This window comes from Electrophorus electricus, chromosome 7, assembly GCF_041902795.1.
Source record: "Electrophorus electricus isolate QZ-2024a chromosome 7, ASM4190279v1, whole genome shotgun sequence".
Classification (NCBI taxonomy): Eukaryota; Metazoa; Chordata; class Actinopteri; order Gymnotiformes; family Gymnotidae; genus Electrophorus; species Electrophorus electricus.
The window spans coordinates 15,094,902-15,120,291 of NC_137503.1; the positions used below are offsets into that span (position 1 = coordinate 15,094,902).

The 25,390-nt window shown below is 50.0% G+C and overlaps 1 protein-coding gene across 8 annotated transcripts in view; it reads right to left on the minus strand.

The window, feature by feature from the left end:
• shq1 (SHQ1, H/ACA ribonucleoprotein assembly factor) overlaps window positions 1-25,390 on the minus strand; it is a 27,652-nt gene continuing 2,262 nt past the window's right edge. For 3 of the 8 annotated variants that reach the window (XM_081716876.1, XM_026999675.3, XM_026999676.3), the window contains exons 2-12: window positions 22,420-22,592; window positions 22,194-22,258; window positions 19,899-20,021; window positions 19,603-19,769; window positions 19,338-19,450; window positions 18,548-18,648; window positions 14,549-14,706; window positions 13,636-13,689; window positions 10,111-10,234; window positions 7,166-7,286; window positions 1-933 (exon numbers count right to left, since the gene is read on the minus strand). In XM_081716876.1, coding sequence (XP_081573002.1) covers window positions 213-933; window positions 7,166-7,286; window positions 10,111-10,234; window positions 13,636-13,689; window positions 14,549-14,706; window positions 18,548-18,648; window positions 19,338-19,450; window positions 19,603-19,769; window positions 19,899-20,021; window positions 22,194-22,258; window positions 22,420-22,562 — 1,890 coding nt within the window. In that variant the 5' untranslated portion in view covers window positions 22,563-22,592 and the 3' untranslated portion in view covers window positions 1-212. Of the gene's footprint in view, window positions 934-7,165; window positions 7,287-10,110; window positions 10,235-13,635; window positions 13,690-14,548; window positions 14,707-18,547; window positions 18,649-19,337; window positions 19,451-19,602; window positions 19,770-19,898; window positions 20,022-22,193; window positions 22,259-22,419; window positions 22,593-24,614; window positions 24,637-24,722; window positions 24,784-25,390 lie in introns of those variants that run through there. The other 5 variants (XM_026999674.3, XM_081716877.1, XM_081716879.1 and 2 more) reach the window with 5 other exon arrangements.

The window sequence follows — 25,390 nt, forward strand, 5'->3', positions numbered from 1 at the left end:
TAAAATCAGTGCAAAAAACATAACATTTAATGTATATTTTCAAGGACAATAGAAAAAAAAACTGGACAAAATCTAATTCTTAAAGTGTATTTTCAACAATAAGTTTCCTTTTAAGAGCCAATTCAAAACATATTCTTCAGTACTGGCATAGAAGTATCAAATTACAGTCCACTGATGTCCACCGTTTTTCTGCGTCCTTGTTATATCACTCACTAATTTGGATTATCCTCATCGTCACTGTCCAGTTCCTTGGTATCCACAATTCGCAGAGGGTTCCTATGTGGCTGAGAGCATAACAAGTCCTTCCTTACTGTTGATTCCTTTCTCAGTGCCTCACACTCTCCCTCTATGCTACGGCTCCTGGAGCGCCCTTCTGTCAGAAGTGTGCTCTCCTCGATTTGAAGTCCCTCCTCCAACCTCACTCCTAACTCTTGGATCAGCCTTCTGTGCTCGCCTGGCCCTCCCCTTCCTCCGCACTGGAGCTCCTGAGCAAGGGGGGAAGGTTCAGCCAGCGAGGCTGCCTGGCGTGAGCTGTGGCCTGGCTGAGGTCGGGAGGCAACCCCTTCTGCTTCCCCTCCTCCCCCTCGTTCCTCTCTGAAAGTGTGGATGCGGCCATCCTCCTCCCCCTTGCCACCACCAGAGCCCGCTTCCTCCCCCACTCCCATGTTTCCGCTCGAATCTTCCTCCTCCTCGCTGCTGCTGGAGTCTTCTTCCTCCTCCTCCTCCTCGGTGCTGCTGGAGTCTTCCTCCTCCTCCTCCTCCTCCTCGCTGCCATTGCAATCGTCATCCTCCTCCGTGACTTTCCACTTTTGCTCCTCATCCTCCATCACAAGATGGGCGGCTTCCTCCAGGATGTCCAGCTCCAGGTCCAGGTGCTCCTTGCGCAGCTTGGCTGTGCGCAGGGGTTCGGCCAGGGCCACCACATGCCTGGACCTGCAGAGGAAACATTAGATGATCAGATACCATCAGACAGAGGAGTCACCTACACAAACGCCATAAACACTGGAAACAGCGATCTTCACATGCAAAGTGATGAGGGTCCTTTATTTACTACAGGATAGTTTTTGCCAATCAGCCATCAGTGAACTTAAAAGTTTAGGATTCGTATGTGAGGAAAGGAATCGCTACACATGCGATGTTAGCATTCAACTCGGAGAGCAGCTGTCTCCATGGCTACTGTTGGAAGAAGTCTGCAGTAGTGCTTTAGTGCATGCTTATCAGTCTTGCTCTCTGCTGGAGTAATTATTATACGACTAGGAGAGCCTCCGCGCCCCCCCCCCCCCCAAACAAAAATGATTTGCCAAAAAACACAGATTGCTTACTTGAACTCCTGCTTGCAGGCGCGTGCACACACACACCCACACCCACACCCACACACACACACACACACACAGTCTGACATATTTCCACTCATACACTTCCCACCCCAAAACAGTTGTGGGCACACCGCATGTAAATGAACCCCAAACCAATTCTGTCCCAAACATAAGTGAGCGGCGCACTGCTAAAATATACCCAGCAACTTGGCCTGCGTTCATACCGCATGCAACCGCTGAAGTGCCTCTGAGGACAAGTGCAGCAGCACACAACCGAGGCACGACAAAGCTCTCCTTGGAGAGGAGGAACCAGCTCCAATGTGGCGCATGTAAAGGTTCCCGAGCGGGTGGGGTAAGCCTGGGGGCTGCGTGCATTATTCACAAGGCAGCCGGGCCCAGGCTGCTGCCAAAACTCAAGTGTCCGCTATTGAGGGCTGCGGGCAGCTAGCCGCCTTCATCGCCATGGTGATTAGCTGCTCTGCTGTGGTTTCGGGGGGCCCCGGGTTCCCTGCTTTGAGGGACGGCCAGCCCGGGCCGTCCCACGCCTATTGATCTGGCGATATCCCGCTCGGAGAGGGAGACGTGCTGACGGGAGTGTGGGAGAGCAGCGGTCTGGATCGTTTTGGCCCCCCAAGTGTGGGGCGCCCGTCTCTGTAGCGGGCGGACAGAGACAACTCGGCCGCGGGGGGATACGGGAGCGTGCTGCTGTCGCCGTCAAAGCGGCAAAGTAAACAAGGCTACCGGCTGAGCCGTCAGCGACAGGTGCCGCCTCCCGCGAGTTCACATTCCCGTGCCGTTTCGCACATATGCAGCCTGACTCCATGCGTGCTGATCCTGAATCCTGCCCTGTACCGCCCATGTAGACCGGAGCAGCAACGGCCCTCCGAGGCGAAGCTGGCCGAGACGCTGCCTCTGACCCGCCGAGGCCTCCAGGTCCATTAGAGAGAGAAAAGGAGCGACGTCCTGCAGCGACGTGGCTGCGGGACTGCAGGACTTCCTGCGGCTGGCGGTGGAACATCAAACACTCGCAGCACTATCGTCTTCCCCCCGTGGGAAGGTATTATTGAGTCAGCTCTGCAGAGACAATCCCCCCCACCCCCTCGCCCCCAGCCCCTTTCTGTGGTGAGAGAATGCGTGCTTGCAGTGCAAACAAAAAGCTCCTTTTGGTGTGAGGGATAATGTCGTACACAATCCAGTCATTAAGAGCCAGGCACTGTTGTGGCTCGCCTTAATTGGCCGAGGAGGGGCCGCTTTCAAGGTTAGGGCAGAGAGAGAATAGAGTGAGGGAGGGAGACAGACAGAAGGAGAGAGAGCGAGCCAGAAAAAGAAAGGCAGAATGAGAGAGGGAGAGAGAGAGAGACACACAGGGAAAAGGGGGAAGGGGGGGGGAGAGAGAGAGACGGGAAGGAGAGACGATGTGTGCATCAGAGGTAGTCTGTGAACAGAGCAAGACCTTGAAGCCTGGGGCAGGAAGGGGCAGACTTGTGGTGAATTACTCAGCAAATTTCAGCGAATTACTAGCTGAAATGAAAATGCTTGGATCTCTCTTCATTAGTGTGCTTCAGACGGCCAAATCAAACGCACATTGAGAAGGAAACACGCCGTGCCTTTGAAGCACTTAATCACCCTCTGAGCCCAGTGGAATGATGTATGACAGCCTACCAGACACCAAACATGTTCCTATACATTTTTTACAGACGTACGCTCATCAAGATGAACATAAAGAGAAGATAAAGAGCCCCAAGCCATACAATACTTAATAACCAAGAGTTAAAAATATAATAAATCATTTATATTAAATGATCTTCCAGGCATTCTTTATACTACGAGTTAGCAGACACAAGCAAGCTTATGGAACGAAGTGGTGTTTGTTCTGAGGAGCTCTGCGATAACCCTAGACAGTTAGCAGTGAGAGAGTACTGCCGGTCTGCTTATCCTGGCAAACCCTGAAACCAGAATCCGCCCAGCCCAAGCGACAGGGCACTTCCATCCCAGCTCACTGGAGCCCACTTGAATGGGACTTTTAGTGCACAGCCCTTTCAGCGCACATGGGATAGGGACTAGAATAGGGCAATGAGCTGAAGGTGAGCTGCTCGTTACATGGCAACACTGTGGATGGGGTGGGGAGGGGTAGGTGCCGTGCAATTGAAATGCATTATTCGAGACCTGCCTAAGGAAGCGTTATGCTGGAAAGCGTCTAAAACCAACAGTTTCTGACCATTTCAAAACAAAACAAAACTACTGAGAATGTGAAAGTGAAAAGTTCAACCTATTTTTTTCCTATAACTTCATGTTGCTAGATACTAGAGGAGCAAACACAGTCATAAAGAGAACTTAGCAAAGTTAAACATCAAGCAATCTGCAGTAAAATTGATAGGATTTTTTCTATGAAAAAATGTTAAAAGCACTCATTTCTTACCAGTTCTGTGAAAATATTTCTCATCAGTTCAGAGAACTATATAACAATTGCTTTTAAACCTGTTCTAAGAAAACTGGCTTGGTCTTTCCAACCATATTACTTTATTTCATGCTATAACAGCACTCCATAGGGCATTTTCTTTGTGTTCGTACAGTTTTTGAAGGCAAACACATTTTTGTGCAACACATCCAATGCAGACTTTGTTAAATGGGGACAAAATAAAAGACAGTTCGAAGCCTGTTTTATCGCAAATCTAAGCTGTGATTCTTAACCCACCTTCACGTCACTTGAGATTTCATCTTAATTTCCTGGATTGCTGCTGAAGGCTTACTTCTTAAGAGAAACTGTAGAAGTTCGTCTTCCCATAATGCACCATGGTGGCACGGTGATATAATGCTGGCGTACAGCGCTCGAGTCCACTCCACTAAGCATTTCGCCGACGCCCAAGCTGCGTGGCCCCTGCAGACCACCGTCTATGTGGCCCTATCGGGCTATTGCATAGAAGCTCCCTTTCCACAAGGCTGCCTCGCTTGGCTAGTCACCAAGTTCCAGACAATGCACCATTTTTCTCTTCGAAAGAATGGGTCTCCTCAAAGCCAAGCTCAGAGATCCAACTCCTACAGGTTACCATGGTTGCCCATCGGAATCCAATTAGCCCAATTTAGGAGTTTGGACACAACGAGGGAACGTGCAGAAAACATCCACAAGTCACAGCCCAGGGTGAAGCACGGAGCTCATCTTATCCGGCTGGCCGATGAGAACCCATGCTGGAGTCACTCCAACGGGTAGTTGGGGGAAGGGGGGGATTAGAAGAGAGCAAAAAAAATGAAGTGCTAGTTGTCTTTGCAGTCTGGCACTGTCGCGGGGAAGTTTTGGCAGCTGGACAGCTTGCTAAAGCCACAGTGAAATGAATAGCAGTGTGCGAGCGTCTGGCCTCCGCCTGTTCTCTCCGGGCCGTAATTGATAGCAGAGGTTCCACCACCGCAAACCGTCTTCCAAACCAGAGAAAAACAAACTTGCTCCTAAAGGAAGGGGTGGCTTTTTAAAAATCGCAGTCACAGTGAAACATGCGGAGATCGCCTAATAGCGGGTCCGTCAAAACAGGCTTTGCCCCTTTTTTTCCCCACCCCAACAGGCAAACGTACATGCACACGCACACTGGACATGGCAGTGCTGCATGGCGTGTAAGAAAAGTGAAAACAACAGGCAACTCTTAACCACCCCTCTTGCAAAACCTTAAAAATGACAAAATCCTCGCTTCTTAGGAAGACCCAAGAAACTCTGAGCTCAGTTGAAAGGTGAGCAACGGTCTTTTATAGTGGCTGGAACTCTACTCTACTGGATGCCTCTACTCCAGGCGCTCTGAGGAGCTCTGAGGATTGTGGTTTGTTGTCAGGCACGCTGCCACCGCGGGTTGGTGAGAGGAGGCATTCAGAAAACCCCAGTCAGTCATGAGCCGTGTGTCCGCGAGAGTCACTCCGCCTCGCTTCTGACAGGACAGGCCTCCCTTGGCAGCTTAAATCACTCCGATGCCTTTACGAGGTCGTAAATCCTGGCCCCGACTTTCCAGGAGGCGAGGGAGCCATCGGAGCGGGAGACGTCTCCGCGGGTATCGGAACGGCGCGAGGCGCGTCCGTTAAATCATCCGTTGAGCTAACGTTCATTACTCCCCCGCGGCGGTGAGCGGCCCATTGCGCCCGACTGGCAAGAAGAGGTGAGAGGCATTGAGATGCCACGCTAACAAGTGAGGGGGCGGGAGGTGGTGGGGGTGTCAGGGGAGGTCTGATAATGTGGACTGAGGCGCCCAGTGCAGGCGAGTCCCTGAGCAAGGCAGGGAAAACATTCTCGGAAGACACTGCGGTGGGTGGGAAACACGAGAGACATGAGCGTTTAAATAAGACGTCATCGGCTCTGTCAACCACGCTCGGTGGATGCTGAGCGAGGCTGGCCGCGCACAGCAGAGTGGGACTGGGTCCGGCACTCGAGGAGGAACAGCTGCGTCTCTCTCTGCCGCTCCGCCTGACGAGTGGCGCTCGGCTTCAAACCCCTTCCGCGAGGGAGGATGCAGTTCCGCTGTTTACATGAGTCCCAAGGAAGCGAGCTGGAAATCGATTCTCAGCATGAGACAAGACCAAAAAAAAAAAAAAAAAAAAAAAAAGAAGAAACGAAATAAGGAAGCGGCGGAATGTCTCATCCCTCGTCAAACTCCTCCGGGCATGCATGCGGTTGGGACTCGACCCGGCTGCTTACAGAACTGGGCTGAGGGAGGAAAGGAGGAAAGTGTGCTGAGCGTCGTGCCGCGCTCCACGGAAGGTGGCTTGGCCGGAAGCCAGGCGAGGGAGGGGCCGGAGAATGTGTGTGTATGTGTATGTGTGTGTGTGTGGGGGGGAAACCCCACCTGTGCCTCTTCCGTCTCCCCGGCTGGGACGTGTGGGGCAAGACTGAGTTTTGTGGCGAGGTGACATTGGGACTGTTCCATGTGCTGGGTGCTCAAGACAAAGCTCTGCTCTGTGTTGGCCCCACCTCAACCCTCGCTCTTTAGACCTATGGAAAAAGGGTCACATTCCAACTCCCTCTGAACGCCACCAGCGATTTTTTTACACATTTATTTTTAATTGGCCGCAGAGGCGTTTTTCTTTCCAAAAAATCTGCGCCGGACATAAAGGAAAGGGGGAGAAAAAAAATCCATCAGATCCTCCCGGGATTTTATCATCTCTGCATCTGGGCACGGGGCCTATAACATCAGGGCCCATTTTTCTCTACTGGACCCTTTACACACAAGCGTACAACTCTGGCCTGAAAGCCAGCCAGGGGAGATCGTAGCTCATTACTGACTTATGTGCTCACTGGCTCACATTTTAAACATGCAAGCAATTACAAAACACAGTCAAAGCAGAAGCAGGTTTTTCAGGCCAGGGGAAGGGAGGGGTGATTGCATTCACTGTTCCGGCGGAGTGGGCAGAGCCCTCTGGTTCAGCATAGCTTAAATTATAGAACGCTTCACACCATTGCTCCTCGTTAATGACCTGTAAAAGGGTATCTTAAGGCTATGGTGGGGACGGAGCACGTATACGCGGAGGCAGTCCTTTCCTGGTTGGATTCAGCCCACATTCATATAGCAACAGTCTGAACCTAAAGCCAAAACATTTGATTGGGTATATAAGCACTTCAGCCTGCTTCCTGCATGTAACCCAAAGAGAGCGCCAGATGGTTTCTTGACAAGTTACACAGGGGAGCAAAACCCTTCTTGAATAGCATGTGAAACAAAACCTGCATTCCAAACTGACCCACGCAAATTAGCTGCGGTCCGCTTCAAATTATTTGTTCCCTAATTGCAAGCACCCCCCCCCCCCCAATTCTCCCTCTGCGGCATCAAATCGAGTTACCCAAACTTCCTGTGTGGACATCAAAGGGAGTCGCATAAACTTACTTGGCTCGCTGGATCCACACGCAATAGTCTGTGATGTATAGATCGTTGAGGATGTAGGCGGGCTCGTTCTCTCTGAAGACCTTGTGGACAGCCAGCAGGCATTTCAGGACGCAGGCCTTGCCTAGGACCAAGCAAAGTGTTGGCCAGATTAGGTCTGCAGCAGACAATAAAGGAGCAGCTGTTTATATGGGTCGCTGCCGGGCCTGTAGGGGGAAACTGCTGTTTGTAATTCTGGAAGAAGTGGCAGCCGCTAGCTTTCTAAGAGTTTCGACAGTTCATAAGCGAAGTTTTATATAAAAAAAAAAAAAGAAAAAAAAAAAGGAGGGGGGGGGGAGGAGGAAACACTTCAAGCTCTAGGATATGTTCCTGAGAGATTAAAAGCATGTACTTTTTCAGCAGATGGGTCAACGGCACAAGGGAACAGCACGGCCCTGGAGGGTGCAGGGAAGGAGCCGGGACCGTTTGTTGACACAACACCGGCCTCCCGCGGAAAGTGTAAAAATATCTACCCCGAGCACGAGGCGCAGCAGTTTGGCTCGGGCTCTGCGGCAGGGAAGAGGCACGTGTGAGGATCCTCCAGCTGCCCACAGAAGGGCCTGGCGGGGGCGGCAGGGACTCCAGCCGCCTGCGCAAACAACCGGGGGGCAGCCCTGCTCTGCAAACATTCGGTTCCAGGCTTGAGCAGGGACTCTCACCTCAGCTGCGACAGGAGCTTGTTCTCTTGTTCTCTCTACCAACCCCCCTCCCCCGGTCTCTCCCAGGAACACCGCGACCTCATCCATCCTGGAGCGTCTCTTCCACTCCTCCCTGCTCTCAGGGTTTAAAAACAAGCTATAGCTTCATCTGCCTTGCGCGGGGCTGTCTCGTGTCTTCTGGAGTGCTCGGCTTGGGGGTCTCCTGACGACACGCGCTGCTGGTTAATCATGCATGACTCAGTCTGAAGGGACGGGGAATCACGGAGAATAGGAGTGGGAGCGGGACACAAAGAATCTGGCACCGGCCGGCTCAGACCCTGGCAGATCGCTGTCGTGTATGCAGCGAATTAATGCGGATCAGCAGTGTATCTGTACCCTCAAACGTGCTCTCTGTAAAAGCGTGAACGTGCACCCCTCCACATGCTCCGCATGCTTGCTATTACTGCGAAGATAAAAACGGGCCATTAGCGTAGTGGTTTTGAGCTGTGCGAATGAAAGGTTTTCCATTGGAATCCGCCCTCGTGTTTTCAGAGCAAGATACCGCATTTTTGTTTTTAAACGCACACTTTTACCAGCACGTGCATCTGTCTACGAGTTTCCTTAGAACGGGTGTGCGATGATCTCGCCTTAATTAAAACACGGCTGCTTCCACATCGTCAGTCTCCTGGACAATTCTGTGCGTCTCCCTTCCCTGCTGTGGACAGAAGCGAGAAAAAGGCGTAACGGACACTACAGACGCGTTGTGCGTCCCTTTCATGAGCGTGTCGACGCCGAGGGTTGTCCCATGGAATGCCAAACGCGCCGCTCGAGGGCTGTTCAAATATTTACCCCAAATTTCATTCCCTCCACATGACTGGCCTTGGGCACAGCGCTTCTAATTGGTTTGTTTTCCTCATCCTGGCGACGGTTGGGCTCCCATGAAACTCGCTCGGGTGTGCCACGCTCCAGTGGAAAGCCTTCGTCGCTCGCGGGCTCATCGACAACGGTGGCTGCTGCTAAGGTCACGACCCTACACTTACCGGCTATAAACCAACAACAAACAAGCAAATATTTGTACGACGATGGAGACACGCTACTCTGTGCTGACTCTCTGTAGTGCTAAGGGCCGCGTGCGGGAGGAACGAAAAATAAGCCATAAATTACTGCATGCCCCCCCCCCCCCACCAATAATCATTGTTGCATTATTACCTACTAATACATACGTTTGCCTTTGCAGCAACCCCCCCCCCCCCAACAAACAAACAAACAAACAAAAAAACACGGCGACAGTGTCTGTCTCCTGCATTCAGGCTGTTCGGTTGTATACTGTGCTTGTGCGGCCGCACGCGGGCTAAGCCTTAAAGGGAGGCTTTCTTGTGGAAAGGAGCTAACAAGCGTGTCTGGGCCCGGCCCCGAGCAGCGAGGTGCTTGCCGCGGCTAGCGCCCATGAGCACCTACTAATGAGCCGCGGCCAGGCGCTAATCCAGCTTCTAAAAAGCCCTTTAATTGCCATCGTTTACCAGCATTAAAATCAGGCCGCAGCGTTTAAGCTCACCGCACACATCCTAAATGTATTTACACAGAGCTGCTCTCTCTCTCTCTCTCTCTCTCTCTCTCTCTCGCGCTCTCACACACATGCTCCTGCTTTCCTTCCTCCCTCAGTGCCTCTCTGGCTGGCAGTCGCTTTGATTGCGCTCCTCTCCGAGATATCAAAGTCGATTGGGTGTGCGCAGCGAGAGCCTCGCTCCCCCGCCGGCGCGTCTCTCTCTCCGCCTGCATCGCGAGACCAGCCGGAGCTGAGCTCTCGGGGGGTGGGCTGCCTTAGCCCTCGTCTACCCCGCAGGGGGCGGAAGGCATCCCGCTATGCCGCCGCATACCCCCCCCGCCTCAGCTGAGTCAGCCTCTTGGGGGTTGTGTCCGAGCAAAACAATAATATCTGAGCGATGGTCGTTGATGTGCTTCTGGCAGCCGAATGGTGGAGGGAAGCTGGAGAAACGTGTCAGTGGGGCCGGTGGGAAAGTGGAGGCGTTTGGAAGGGGAATGGCTCATTAGGGCCACTCTAGGGGATTAAGGGGTGAGTGGCAAGGTGAAAGGCGGACTTCGGCGTGTGAAGGACGGGTCACGGTAAGGCCTCGACCCCTGCCCTGACCCCAAGTCCTGTTTAAAAAAAACACCCGAGGGGCTTACTGTGATGGAGTCCTGCTGTTGAGGATGGAGGAGCACAGGAGGGAGGGAGAAAGAGAGAGAGACACACACACACACACAACTTACCACACTGGAATATGTGTGCAGTGTCCCTCATCGCAGCCATGATCAGAGAGAAGTGGCGATGCAGTGGATAGCAGAGTACCCTTCTTCCGAAAGACACCAGCACCTCGTGCACGGAGTGATATGTCTGAAACCCCCAACATACACACGCACACACACATTAGATACTGCAGCGCTACTGCTGTCCACTCACCTGACACCATTCATTACACTCCAGCGGTCAATAAAAGCTCTGGTCATAATCTTCGATAAGCCCCTTGCCTACCGTGTTCTGGCCCCCTCCACCCCAGCACAGAGAGCCTTGCTCATAACCACGGCAATTAGTGCGCTAATTACTCCTAACGACCGGCAGTTTCACTGGATGGCTAAGCAAGCGGACAGACTCTTGGAGACCGTTAAGGCCGCCAGGCTCCACAAGCCCGGCATAACCTTTGAGCCTGATGGGCGGGGGAGTGTGGAGGGGTGAAAAGAGGGGAAAAAAAAGAACTGTGGGTGAAGACACTTTTTTTCCCCCTCAAGGTCTTTGCCTGCACCCCCCTCCCAGGTAAGAGGGTGCGTCATGCTGGCATAGCGCTTCCCTGTGGGCCGCGAAAGAGCGACGGATAAATAAACCCGGCGGCGGAGGGCAGGGCAACAGGGCAGGAGACAACGTTAGTCAGCTGGAATGGGGGGTGGGGGTGTGGGTGTAGAGATAGAGGAGAGGTCTTTGACAGCGAGAGGAAGAAAGAGAAATTGAGGGCGCAATAAAGCGAGAGAGAGATGGATAGCTGGCGAGATAAGGGGAGCGATAGACAGAGATGAGGAAAGATACAGAGGGAGACCGAGGGGGGGGGGAAGAGAGAGAGAGAGAGAGAGAGAGAGAGAGAGAGAGAGAGAGAGAGAGAGAGAGAGAATGGGAAAGATGGGGTAGTGTGCGCTCGCGAGCGCGAGAGAGTGGGTGAGCGAGTATGTGTGTCTGTGTCGGAGGCAGCTGCAGAATGTCATTAGCAGGGCTCCATTATCAGCCTCACACTGGAGTGCTGGCTCGCACGGAGCATGGTGCAGAGAGGAGGGTCAGGTTACTTGCTCTCATTGTCACACTCACCGTGCAAATGGGAGGGATTAAGGGCTGCTGCTGCACTGGCTGGGAGGCAGGAAACACACACACGCGCACGCACGCACGCACTCTCTCGCACACACCCACACACTGTCACGCTTACTCACACTCACGCACACCGTCTCTCACATACACCCCCCACACAGTCATGCTCACGCTCAGGCTGCCAGCCATCCAGCCACATAAATGGTGAGAATATATGGTCTTATGTCCCTGCATTCTGTCTCTCCCTCTCCGTCTCTCCCTCTCCGTCTCTCCCTCTCTGTCTGTCACTTCAGGAATAATCATGAGGGAACGGTCTCAGTCGCTCCATCTGTGTGCCCGTCAGGTACAAACAAACACCTGTTCCACTTCATAAGCCTACAATGCTTACACACACAACCACACACGTGTGCGTAACAGCCCAACCATTTACCCAATTCTCACCCAACCTACTTTCCATTTCGACGGCTGGTAGATCCGTTAACACTCCTCCCACCGTGACTCCTCACATCCACACCGCAGACCTTGGCTAAGAACGAGGCTTTTACCCAATGAAATCCATTTAAGAATGCCCAGAATAGGATCCCTTTGTGTGTTGCTACAACCTGGCTTCTTAGTCAGCCACGTGTGGATCAATAGCTTACTAAGCTTTAGTCTGCCAGCAGTCTGAGCCTCGGGAGCTGGCTGGGGCTGAGCCCCGCACGAGGAGAAGCAGGCCCCAAGAACATGCTCCCGTCTGAGGCCTGGAACGGGAGCTTCTAAAAGGCCGACACTGACCTGGTCTGGACGCCAGGACGTCTGGTCTGCTCCGAACCGCTCATTCTCTAGGCTGTTCCGTCAATCACTTCGCCTGCTCCCTCATTTCTTCACTCCTTTGACCGCTCCCTTGTTCCTTCACTGCTTCCTCCACCCGCTCCCTCGTTCCTTCACTCCTTCGACTACTTCCTTTGCCTGCTCCCTCGTTCATTCTACTTCCTTCACCTGCTCCCTCGATCGTTCCCTGCAGGCTTTTATTCAGTGACTGTCTCCCTGCCAAATGTTCCCAACACCCCCTCTGCTCACCGCCGACTGACAGCAGCAGCGCGGAGAAAAGCGGAGAGAGCTGCGGCTCCGCTCCGCGAGCAAGGTGCGACGCGTGAGACGTGCGAGACGTGGGGGAGCACACGGGCCAAACTGCAGGGTCACGTGCCCGCCGTGCCTGCGCTGCAGCGGTGGTGGTGCTCTTGCTCCAGTCCCTGCTGGCAAGGCTGGTCACAGTATGTGCTCAGAGCTTTCTCACCACACCGGGCTGGTGCTGGCCTGCCTGTCGTACAAACGACACAGCCCCATGGCGGAACTCCCTTACCCCTAAACAGGGAACACTGGCAGAAGAACGCCTCCTTGAATTCGGTTCAAAGTTTAACCTAATCACCTCAGTGCTGGTCACAAGATTGGCTGTCGTTGGCCCAAACTCCTTGGCAAATGCCTTTGTCAGCTCTGTAGACCTGGGGCTGCCAGACCCGGAGACTTATCTACAACTAAATGGAAAGAGGAAGAAGGAGGAAAAAACAACCACTCTAAGCCTTGCACCAGCACCCTCAGGGATCTCTCTGCTGTTGAACCTGCTCACCCGTGACCATGCTGACAAGTGTAGTGCCATCATTGGGATCGCTGAAGACGCTGCAGTCTCGGGCGCCGTTACCGACAGCCCTTGCAGAGAAAGTCAAGCTCCTGTTCGGCCAAGATTGTTTGTTTTAAGTAGAGGGGTCAACAGGGGTCACGGCCTCCCCCCTAAACACACACGGGGCTTAGAGGAAAGGACCCTAGAGGGCCCCCAGAGCAGGCGGCTCAGCTCAATTCGTTGCCAGAGCAACGCCCCCACCTGTACAGGGCCTCACTGCCAAGCGACGCCTGATGTAGGCCTACCTCGCCGTTGCGGACCCCTCCCGCAGGGCCCAGCAGTGGACTCTGGATCCTGACGCCGGGCCAGCCAATGCCCAGGGGACAGTCAGGGTGAGCAGCCTCTGCTGCCCTTTCCCAGTTTCTAAACTGTGATCCCTTGCCTTGACCTCCGACCCCTGAGCTGAGCTCCCGACCCCTCCGTCCTCCCAGACGCGGCCGATAAAGTCCGAATCCTCCTGCAGCAGAAGCCTGCGACTCACAGCGACCCCTAGTGCCTTCTGCTCCTTTCGCTCTGCTGCTGCGCGAGACCAATGTCGCCATTGCGTTGTTTTGTATTTGTTTTCCTGAATTTCGGGTGCTTATCGTCACGCTCGCTGTGTTGGACGCCCCTCGCCCAACTGTCGCCACGCGTTTACCGGCGTGTCATGTGTCTGGAGCACACGGAATTCATCCATTCTTTCATTCATTCAGGCAAAGAAAAGGCAGCTGTCAGGGCAGGGGAAGTGCTTGGCTGAGCTTTGCTGTGGGGTATGTAGCACTTGTGATGCTGGCTGTGTAGCGTGCTATACCTCCAGCCAGCTCAGAGTCCCACTCAGCTTTCTTATAGTCCACGCAGACTCCACCTGTAAGACAAGGCCGAATCAGTTCTGTACAATAGTACCACGACACTCAGGGGGCATATAACCACACACACACACACACACACACACACACACACACACACACACACACACACACACACACACACACACACACACACACACACACACACACACACACACACACACACACACACACACACACACACACACACACACACACACACACACACACACACATCTCAAACTGACCACACTAAATGCACCTGATCATTTCAAAAGTTACACACAAAAAAAGTTACAACAGCATTTATTTCTCTGCCCTGTCTAATGACACTATGAGATGAATTCATTTTCTGAGCTTTGCTGTGGACCCGAACCAACACAAACTCTTCCGTTACTAAGAATTCAGTTTTTCAACAAAAGTGGAGTCTTATGAGGGATGCTGAGTAGTTTTCCAGGTTTCCCAAAAGGAAACTAAAGTGCAGATGTCTGAAGGATGTTTATGATATGTCAAAGGTTCAGGACCTGGGCCAAGAGATCTGTTTACAGTAGCTATAGCCTAGGTCTTTCCAGAATTATAGCTCACTCTCTCCATGCGCTTAAACCTGTGATTTAAAACTCATAGCCCTGAAGAAAACACTATTTTTACGCATTTCACATCAATTTTTATGGCGGGTACGTGTGGCAGCCTTTCAGGAAGATTCTTTCGAAAAACTGCCTGAAATACTTTAAAAAGAGCATGTCAGAGAAGCCTCGAGCTTTGACGAATGGCGGGGGAAAGAGTTGATTCTACACTCTGACAGCTGATGCTACAGGGGAGAGGAAGCACAAAACTGCACTTGCGCCTGTGCACGGAAGCCAAGGGCGAGAGGGCACTCACATTGTGCTCTCCGTTCGTAGTGCGCACGTCGTACACATAGGCGAGGACGATGTCCAGCAGGCCCAGCCAAATGGTGCGTCTAGTTGCCGGATCCAGCAGGTGGGAGCGGTTTGGGAACTTTCTCATTTGTTCTTTTTCCTCGTCTGTGAAAGTCACGGCTGTGTGGGTAGGCGTTGGGAAGAGAGAGATTCCGGGTCATTATGTAAATTAGTAGCAGCGTGGTGCGCGATGCCGCGTGGGATTTCAGAGGCGCTTCAAGACAACAAACTGGGAGAAGCGGGATCGATGGCTGTCTTGCTGCAAGCGTATTAATACCAGCACAAGCGAACAGTCAGAATCTGTGAATCAGGGCTGGAGAATAAACACACATACGTTTAAAAGGCAGTGCAGGCGAGTGTACTGAGAGTAAACAGGGGTTTCTGAGTTTGACTGATGCCTTGATAATCCCCTGGGGAGGGAGAAGCAGGGTGAGAGGGAGGAGGAGGAGGAGGAGGAGGAGGAGGGGAGCAGGGGTGCGAGTCAGCAGTTTGGGAGCAGCTGAAAGTGATCCGGTCGCAGGCAGCAGTGAAGGGGGGCGGGCAGCCCCCCATACAGGGGCCCTGATGTGCACATGCCACTGATCTGGGGGTCATGGTGGACACCCGCTCTCTCACACACCCCCACATACACATACCCACTCACAAACACACTCCACACACCCCTCCACACTCATGCACTCACACACCCCTCCACACCTCCACACCACGCGCAACACATGTTTCGAATGAGGGCGCTGGCTACAGACGGGCCTTGGCTCGGCCGGGCGCTGATGGATTCCTGCAACATGACGACAGGAGCGCTCCCTCCCCCGTCCCCAATCCTCATTCGCTCTCTCCCCCTCACCTCCCCGTCTGTGCCTGTCTACCTGAGGTTCTCCGTGGGGCAGCTGCCACAGCCGCGGATGATCTGCGGCTCTCCTGTGGAGGCCGCGGGAGCCGAGCTACGTCCCCGCTGGCGGGCCCGTGCTCGCTCCCAGACCCACGGCCTGAGCCGAAAGCCATGGCACGACAAGGAATGATGTGCGTTTTAATGGGTTCCTTGCTCCTAGGAACGGGACTGCAGGGAAAGCGTTTCATTCTGAAACTCGACACGCATTTAAGGGTTTAAATCATTCCAAACCTCAGATTTTTTGGTGTTGTTTTTTCTTTTCTTTCTTTTTTGTGTGTGTGTGTGGGGGGGGGGGGTGTATTATTAGCACATATCTCTCCGTGCCTTTACTCTACTGAGAAAAAAGGACGGCTGCTGAACTGTGAGGATTTGGGGGAAATGTAGTCCAGCTGTGGTCTGAGGGCTTCCGTTTTCCACATCATTTATCCTCCGAGGGATCTTATAAAGTGAGCTCTCCCTTCTCTCTTTTTTTAAAAAGCCAAACAACTCGAGCCAAAGGCCAAGCTTGTCTAATGGACATATCACTCACCACTCTATTAGCAACTTCTGACTTCAGCTCAACTTATCTGGCTAACCAGGAAAACCTGCCGCGGGAATCGTTCAGCTCCCGCGGCGAGTCGCACGCCCGCCCACCAATGACGACACATGAGCGCAGCAGGCTAAGGCGACATATGGAGCCTTTAAAACCTGCTGCCTGCCAAGGCCGCAGGGCTTTAAGGTGTGTTTGGGGGAAGGGGGCAGTCACGTAGCAGGGGAGGCTGCGGCTGGCAAACAAACACGCCGCTGATTTGTTTACTCGCTGGCAAGTACTGCAGAACACAACCGCGCCGGAGCTCGTGTTGCTGCCAGCCCAGCCAAGGCACCAGTCAATACGGGACAGAGAATCTGACGCGTGCACGGGCAACTGCCAAGTTCCTGATTTCTTTAACCATTCGGTACTCTTCTAGGAATCAGTTAAAAACCTAGTTGTGCGTTTTGGATTTTTCTGGAACATTTGTTGTTTTTCATTTTTCTTCAAATGCCTTTTGCAGGAAGTGATTTTTATAATTTTTTAAAGTAGTGGGTGTTGGAGGAAGCAGGCGCACCCCGATTGCTCCACTACTTCTAGCTGACTCCCCTGGAGCAAGAAGCAGGATTGAGAAACGTTTGAAACACGGTGGATAATTACAAATCTCGATGGTCAACCGGTCGATGTCCGAACCCGGTCCGGTCCCCATAAAGGGGGGAAAAGCGGAAGTGGATGATACACTGAATGCCTGAGTGCTTCAGCGCCAGGACGAGCGGCACATTGGCCCAGGTTTTCCTCTGAAGTGTGCTGAGGTGAAAGGTCAGGGTTCGCACCGATGCCGATTTCCCCGTCAGTACCCTGCAGCTCTTGATGAGTTATGCAGGGAGAAGAACATTTAAAAACCCTGAGCAGCTTTAGCTCCCTCCTGTGTATCTTAGGTAGGCTGATGGAGGCGGAGCTAGTGAGGAGTTCCAGAGGCAGTCCAAACAGGGACCTGGCCAAGCAATCGTAAAAACAACAACAGAAAACAAAAAAGCATCGGTGGGAATTGACTAAGTTTATGACTTAACGAGAATGTTGCAGTCAGGGGGTTATGAAAGCCAAACCGGTCCGGTTGGGCGGTGAGGCAGGAGAAGGGTTCTGGTGGCCGGGTTTAAGATGTCTGAATCACAGCCAGGCTGCTTGGAGCTGTCAATCCAGGCAGTAAGTCGGCATTACGTGAGGACAAAATTACTGCGGCACGCAGAGTATGTGTGAGCCTGTGTGTGTGTGTGTGTGTGTGAATGCAGGCTGAGAGGCTATGCTGAAAGACGGATGTTTGTGTGCGCATGACAGTGAAAGAGATGGATAGCAAATAAGGAGGTGTGTGTGTTAAGTAGCTGTCCTCTACAGAGTGAGTGTATCAGAGTGGCACGCTACTGACTGATGCCTGCTTGCAGGTGACTGACAGTTGCTCTGCTGGCACAGAGGCAGACTCACTGATCTAAAACACTCCCGTCTCTGTCTCTCTGTGTCTCAGTAGTGCTATCTGTTCCATCTTAATCCTCTCCGTGGCTTCCTCTGTGCTGCCGTGCGCTTGCAGCTTGGAGTCATTTGTTCGTGGGGCGTCGTGAAATTAACAGGCTGCTAAAGGCACAGGGAGTGTGCGCGTGATTGAAATGTCTGCATGTTGCCACCCCAGCACCGCCTAATCGCTTCCACCCACCCTCCCCGGACGCACACGTGCACAAGCACGCAGTCCTGAGTCAGTGATCCGTGCATCACGGCTTTAAATGTGTCAGATAAACCCATCGATTTTAACTGCGAGTGACACGCATAGGGGAGCGAGAGAGAGAGGGAGAGAGACAGAGAGAGCAGACTGGCAGTGGGTTTGAGAGTAGGCTGTTTGAGGGTGTGGATGCCTCATTGACTAAAATAGCCAAATGAATCATGGTACGTCTCTGCGCAAGATGACTCTGCAATCGAACACTGCAATCTAACATTGCAACCAGCACAGCCTACGTTTTTCTGACTCAGCTCTGGGCTAAGTAATATAAACTGACCGCAAAAACTGAACAACTGGCATTTCAGTACGAGAGTCAATAAATCAGTCTGTCATTAGTGATTTGGTCCGGAGCCCCGCGCAGCGACACAACGGCGTCTTGGCAACGTGACGCCACCTGCTGGTCAATTCCGGTACCTAACATAACATAATACGCTGCCCCCTTACCCTCACTCTACCTTTGCATACAAAAATCACATTTACCAGGGACAAAATTAAACCAGAATCGAAATTTAAACAGCACTTTCACTCTTTTAATATCAGGGTTGGTCGAAGAGCTGTGGTCCACTACAGTATCATTTGCTAAAAGACTTTTCGACAGTTTGAGTCACTGAGAAGCTAAAAGGATTAACGGTTAAATGGTTGAAAAATGACAAAATCTGTTCCTAGATGAGGGCTCCTGTTTTACGCTGTGTGAACATGGGATCTGGACACCAATCCCACCACTAATGTCAAGTGAAACTCCTATTAATTACAACCTGTGTGTTACGCTACGAAGAAATAGTAAATGTAAATGACTTACTGATTTCAGCATGGCTGTCAGAGGGAGGTGCCATCTCACTCCACCATGGCTTAAAGTTGAGATAGACTTGTCTCATCTCTTCGCCTTCATACAAGTCACACCTGTTAGGAACCAAAAAGTAAGAAATCACGATCCTGTGGCGACATTGCTCTAACAAATGAGTCAATTAGGGACAATAGATGGACGAGCTCCTGACAAAGGGATCCCAGCTGACATTACTGAGTGAAAGGCAGAAAAACTGCACCCCAGCACTTTGGAGAAGCCACCTGAAACATTGGGTGACCGTTAGAAACCCCAGCTGAGCTTAGACCCGCCTCTGTGACAGTTCAGCAAAACAAGCTCCATAGCTAGAAAAAACAAACAAATAAACACCTCAAAGAGGAGGAGCTCCCACAAAGCTTTAGGCTGAAACTGCCTCCACTTTGATCTTTAATCTGAAAGGAAAATCCATGCCAGGTCCATGCCATGTAAACAACAACAACAAAAATCTGCCTCGTTCATGGAAACAGCACTGTGAGTGGATGTGTGTGAATCTCCTGCCTCAGCTCTGTGGGCCATTCAATCACCTAAAGATACGCACATCCCCGTGCTACGTCCTCCTACCCTACCCATGTTTTAGGCGCCATTTCCGTCAGTCTGTCACAGCCTGTTAGAATGCCTGGCTTATCTTAACTTTGTCTTGGAATATAAGTGACGGGTAACTGAACGGCCGAGGCACTGAGAATGGTGAACGGTTTCTGACGCTTCCCTCGTATAGTGGAAAAGTCTGCCGACACAAAGGTGCACTCACAGGTAATGGTCGGCGCAGAACACGGAGGTCTCGGCATCCAAGCGATCACGCCTCCTCGCGGTAGGGGTGGAGTTGTCCGGGTCGCCGACGTCAATAACGTCTGACAGCTCCTCCTGAATGGCCGAGAGCAGGCGTCCGTGAGGCGAAAGCAAAAATATGGCTGTCTGACGAACGTCAATCTCAAGTACAGGCGCTGTGGAAGTTTCACGTCCCTGATACCATCTCTACACCCTCAACCTCCTCTTCCATTTTTTTACAATTTTACCTGCAGCCTGGAGAAGACAGCAGTCCTTAGGTTTCCGAAGCCGTACTTCTGCAGCTTTTGCAGGTCTTCCACCGAGGGTGCCACATACATCTCCTGTTCCACCTGCCAGTCAAACTCCTCCTCTTCATCTTCATACTCCTGGCCTGCCTCGCTCCCACCGCATGCCCCTTCCAAAAAAAAAAAAAAAAAAAAAAAAAAAAAGGATTGAGGGAAACGCCGGCAACAAAGAAGAGGCGGCAGGGAAGTGGGAGTGAGTGTTGGAGACACAGAGGACAGAGCTTGGGATTCTAGCCTACCCACGTCTTCCACCAGGGCCTTGGCCGAGCGGGAACCTTTGGGTGCCAACAGGGAGGTTAGCATCTGCAGGCCCTCGAAGTGATGTCCTGCTTTCTCCTTAGGGACACGCATCGTGAAAAGACCTGGTGCCACACACACACACACACACACACACACACACACACACACACACACACACACACACACACACACACACACACACACACACACACACACACACACACACACACACACACACCAGAACACAGAAATCAATGCATTTCCTTGCTTTGTCTTTAAATAAATAAAAATGATGAGTGGGTAGGTTATAGAGATAATTCTACACCACAGCTCTCTCTAATCATGTAGTTATGACAGGTGAATGATATTTTTCTATCGATTGTTTATTTCTATCCCCTCATGTACTTTAAGCTGTCCATAAGAAGACAGAAAAAGAAATTCCGGTGGGATTCCATGATCGCCTAAATGGTTGGCAAATTTGCACAGCATTTTAAAAAAAACAACACACACCACACTCCACTGCGTTCCTTACCTATAATATTATATGGATATATGGATAATTGCTTTGGCCGAGGTCCTTGACGAGACATCTGAATGATTTATAATTAGTTATGTAAACACGCAAAACAATTAAAGGTGCTTTATGACTGACTGCTACTAAATTATTCACTGCGCCCGTGCAGGCGAGGTCGAGGCAGAAATGAGGGCAACGAGGTGACAAGCCCGAGACTACAGCCGTCGCGCATAATTAAAATCTCGAACAGAGAGCTCATTAAAAGACCTGTCAGCATGACGACAGATAGGTCAGCCGCGATCCCGCTGCTGCTTGTTCTGCCGTAACGCACGCAGACGATTAATAAGAGGGATAAAGACAGGAGAAAAGAACGGAGCAAAAGTGTCACAACAGATAGGGCGAGGAGAGAGACGCAGTGAGAGCATTTGTTTTTACGGGGTCGACTCAAACCGTCTATAAACGGCCTGAGACCGCCAATTAATTATCTGAATAAAATGCTGGTTCTGCTGAAAACGTAGCCAAAAACAATAATTACTTAGACACGAGTAGACACTTTATATGGTGACAATGTAAGAACAGTCACAGCTACACTGTACCTGGAAGGTATTAGTCAAAGGTCATATATACTGCTCACCAAAAGTCAAGACGTTCCGTCATCAGACCAGAGTCACAAACATCCAAACCCCTGAAGAGTTATAGACGCCTACTTTCATGAATTTGATCTGGCAGCTAGATTGCTGCCCTTAAATACAGTCACTATAGGTAGGTAAAGAGCACAGGAAGAGGTGAAAAATGAATGAATTCATCTTATGTAATGAATGTCTCCACAGTGGAAAAAGTACAAGACCGCAATCTGTAAGCAACACTTGTGTTACATTCTCTGCATCACTTCTGATGAGTCAATTAGCATTAACCTACTTGTTTGAATGTCTACTGTGACTCCATTGTGTGGGTGTTTGCGTTTTTTTTTTTCTTCCCTCAATTTTATTTGATGTCACTGCACAACTCGGCGCATCACTTTCACTCAAAACGGAGCTCTGCGTTCTTCTCCGTTGTGGGGATAAAAGCGTCAAGGATAGACTCGGGTTTAGCTGATGGAGGATTAGCGTTTGGCTTTCAAATCCCACTGTGAACAAGTGTAGCTGGAGCTGATTTGACATTATCTCTTTCACTCTGCGATGCCTCACACAAAAGAGGCGCTTAGTCCCTGTGGATTAGCCCAGTCCTCAGTGAGTGTGACCCTTCCACTAATCAGATCGGTCAAGGGCTGTTCTGCACGTTTTATGATGAGAGAATTATTTTATTCCCCTTCGTGTGGTCAGGGATTCCTCTACCATCCATTACAACGGAATAAGAAAATAGTAAGAGAATCTGTTTGGAGCGAAAACAGAGCAGTTCTAACATTACTTGTAGGTACTTTTAATACTGATACCAAGTTACCAAGTTGAGTATTCATATACTGGTCTCTCGATTCTGATCACTTTCTTTAAATGGTTTCTTTGTAATCACTGTTTCTAAACAATCAAAAACAGGGAATGATGTATATCTGGCAAGCTGTTATTGTTAAGGTACATTTTGTATTTACTATGAAACCAAAAACTGTAAAATAAGCAAAACTGAACACTGCTTCAGCATCAAACAACGCGTGCTCTAAAACCTCATCTTGTGTGTTTGTATTTGAGATTGTTTGCATTGCAAAGCAACTGCTAACACTACCAACCCCACTAACCCCACTAGCACTACAGCAGGTTAGAAGCCCAAACAGAGAGCAGGGTTTTACCTTTATCAATGTCAAAGGAGGCCTTTTCTCGTCCATCCTGCACTATTCTTCCAGGCAAATTCAACCTATAAGGACAAGGAATCAAGATGCGCATGATTCTGGTCTGGATTTATTCTAGCATATGTAACAAACTATAACTGACTGCTCTCTGCTCTTTAACAGCAATATCATTCATTCCCTTTGGTAAAATGTGCCTCAAGAAAAAGTCGTCCATAAAGTCACTGACCTGAGAAAATAAGGTTTGGCGTAAAACTTGAAGTCACTTCCGTCAATGCAGATATCAAATTCGGATGTTCTGGTGTAGGGGACGCGGATAACCAGTGTGAGGTAGTCAGAGTCTTGACTCAACTCGAATGCGGGCGTTATCATACTGTCCGGAGCAGTCCCGCAGTCAAACGGCTGAAAGAGAACGCTTCGTTACAGCTTAATTAAGAAGGCCAAGGTAATGTCTTGTTCACTGGAATTCCCATTGATTTCTATATTGATTGCAGTCAAGGATAAATGATCCTGCCACCGAACATGGTTATTACAAGAGGTGAAAGAAAGGAGGGGGATAACTTAGGATCTAAACTGCCATAGGCTGTCTCTACATCTGAACCAAAAATACTTCAAGATGCACGCATGACGCCGCTTCGTGGGGTTAATTCAGTTTGTAGCACCACCTTGTGGTCATTGCACTCAAAGTACAATAATGCTTTACTTGGATTGGAGGGCAATATGAGGGGGGGGGAGGCAACAGATGCCATTTCAAACTCCACGCACCACTACTTTATGTAAGGAAGATCATAACGGTCAGGAAGATTATACTGCAGTTGGGTATGGACCTCCACAGCTGCTACCAGCGGGTCACTACAATGGCTGGGCAAAACAGGCCTAGATTTGAGAAATATTAATGACCATTATTAAAACAATAAATTAATGTCATGTTTACAGTAGAGAGAGAACTTGTAGGCCATGTCTATTACTAATACTGAATATGTTATACTGCTATTAAGCTACATGAAACATCAAACAAGGATTCGAGTGAAGAGAATTACTGATCTATCGGTTCATGGTTCCAATTAATTAATTTTTGCAGTAGCTAACACTAACTGTTCACTGCAGCATCTCACTTGAGGTCCTTGTTATTTTAGCTTCATGCGCTGAGGTGAAACATAGCAGTGCAATATTGAGGCTTGCTGTGACTAGAATTCTAAATTAACTAGCAACATTGTCTTTTATTATAACTAAACTATAAGTATTACCTTGATACACAATTAGCAGGTTTGAAATATACAGCCAAAAGTTGAGACTAGCACAAATTTTGGGTTTCACAAAGTTTGCTGCTTCAGTTATGGTAATAATTTGCATTAACTCTAGATTGTGAAGCATGATCAGATAAATTGCAATTAATTGCAAAGTCATTCCTTGCCATGAAAATGAACTGAACCACAAAAATTACTGCATTCCAGTCACTGCATTTCAGCCACAAAATGGTCTGCTAACTTCATTTCAGTGATCTTGTTAACTCAGTTGAAAGTGTTAACAAGGACAAAGCAACTTGTATCACTCTATCATGCTGATCAGAAGAGCAGACTGACTGCTTTAAAAAAGATGGTGGTGCTTGAAGTTTTCTTCTGTTAACCATGGTTACCTCCAAGCAAAAAACATGTGCAGTCATCATTGCACTGCATCAAAAGGGCTTCACAGGCAAGGACATTGCTGCTTGTAAGAAAGCACCTAAATCAACCATTTATCAAATCACCAAGAACATCAAGGAGAGAGGTTCAATTGCACTGAAGAAGGATTCAGGGCACCCAAGAAAGTGCCATCTCCTAGAGGATGCATCTATGGGATTGGGTCCACCACCAGTGCAGAGCTTGCTAGGGAATGGCAGAAGGCAGGCGTGAGTGCATCAGCACGTACAGTGAGGCGAAGGTTTGTGGAGGATGCTTTGGTGTCAAGAAGGGTAACAATAAAGCCACTTCTCTCCAAGAAAAACATCAAGGACAGACCGACATTCTGCAGAACGTACAGGGAGTGGACTGCAGAGGACTGGGGTAAAGTTATTTTCTTTGATGAAGCCCCGTTCAGACTGTTTGGGACATCCGGACAAATGATTGTCCGGAGAAGAAAAGGTGAGTGCTACCATGAGTCCTATGTCATGCCGACAGTGAGGCATCCGGAGACAATTTGTGTATGGGGTTGCTTCTCATCCAAGGGTGTGGGTTTGCTCAATTTTTCCTAAGAATACTGCCATGAATAAGGAATGGTATCAAAACATCCTCCAAAAGCAACTTCTCCCAATGATCCAGGATAAATTTGGTGATGAACAATGCTTTTTCCAGCATGATGGAGCACCATGTCACAAGGCAAAAGTTATAACCAAGTGGCTCGGTGAACAAAACAGTGGAATTTTGGGTCCATGTCTGGAAAACTCACCAGATATAAATCCCATTGAGAGCCTGTGGTCAATCCTAAAAAGGAGGTTGGACAAAAACACAGAAACTGTGATCAACTCCAAGCACTGATTAGGCAAGAACGGGTTACCATCAGTCAAGATTTTGCCCAGAAGTGGATATCCAGCATGCCAAGGCGAATTGCAGAAGTCCTAAAAAATAAGGGTCATCATTGTAAATATTACATCTTTGCTTAAACTGGATATATTACAAAATGCTCATAATTGCACTTCACTATACCATTTAAACAGCTGACAAAAGGATAAAAAAAAAACTGAGGCAATAAACTTTTTAAAACCAAAATTTATCAGTCTCAACTCTTGACCACAAATGTATATGTGCTTAAGAACATAAGCCCTGTGACTCATTCAAGTTGTTAAATCTCCTGTTTCTGCACATCTGAAGACAGGAAAAAAATCCTTAACTTCCTTGCTCTGATGAGCTATCGCAAGTACAACCACTAATCCAAACTTGCTTTATATAGGCTCTCTCAAAGGCTCCTAATCCCACCCCTCTCCCCCAGCTTGCATTTCTGGATATGAAAGACAAGGGATGGATAGACCAGTGAAACTATGATAACTTTAAAACTTTGCCCCAGCAAGGTATTGGGTTATTAACAGTCTGGCCATTTTGATTTACTAGGCAAAAAATGCAACACATGAGTCATAACTATCACAAGATGCTCAGAATGGAAAATGGTTTACAGTTAATGCAAGACAAGTGGGGGACGGGTAGGTTGAGGACAGCTTCAAATATGAT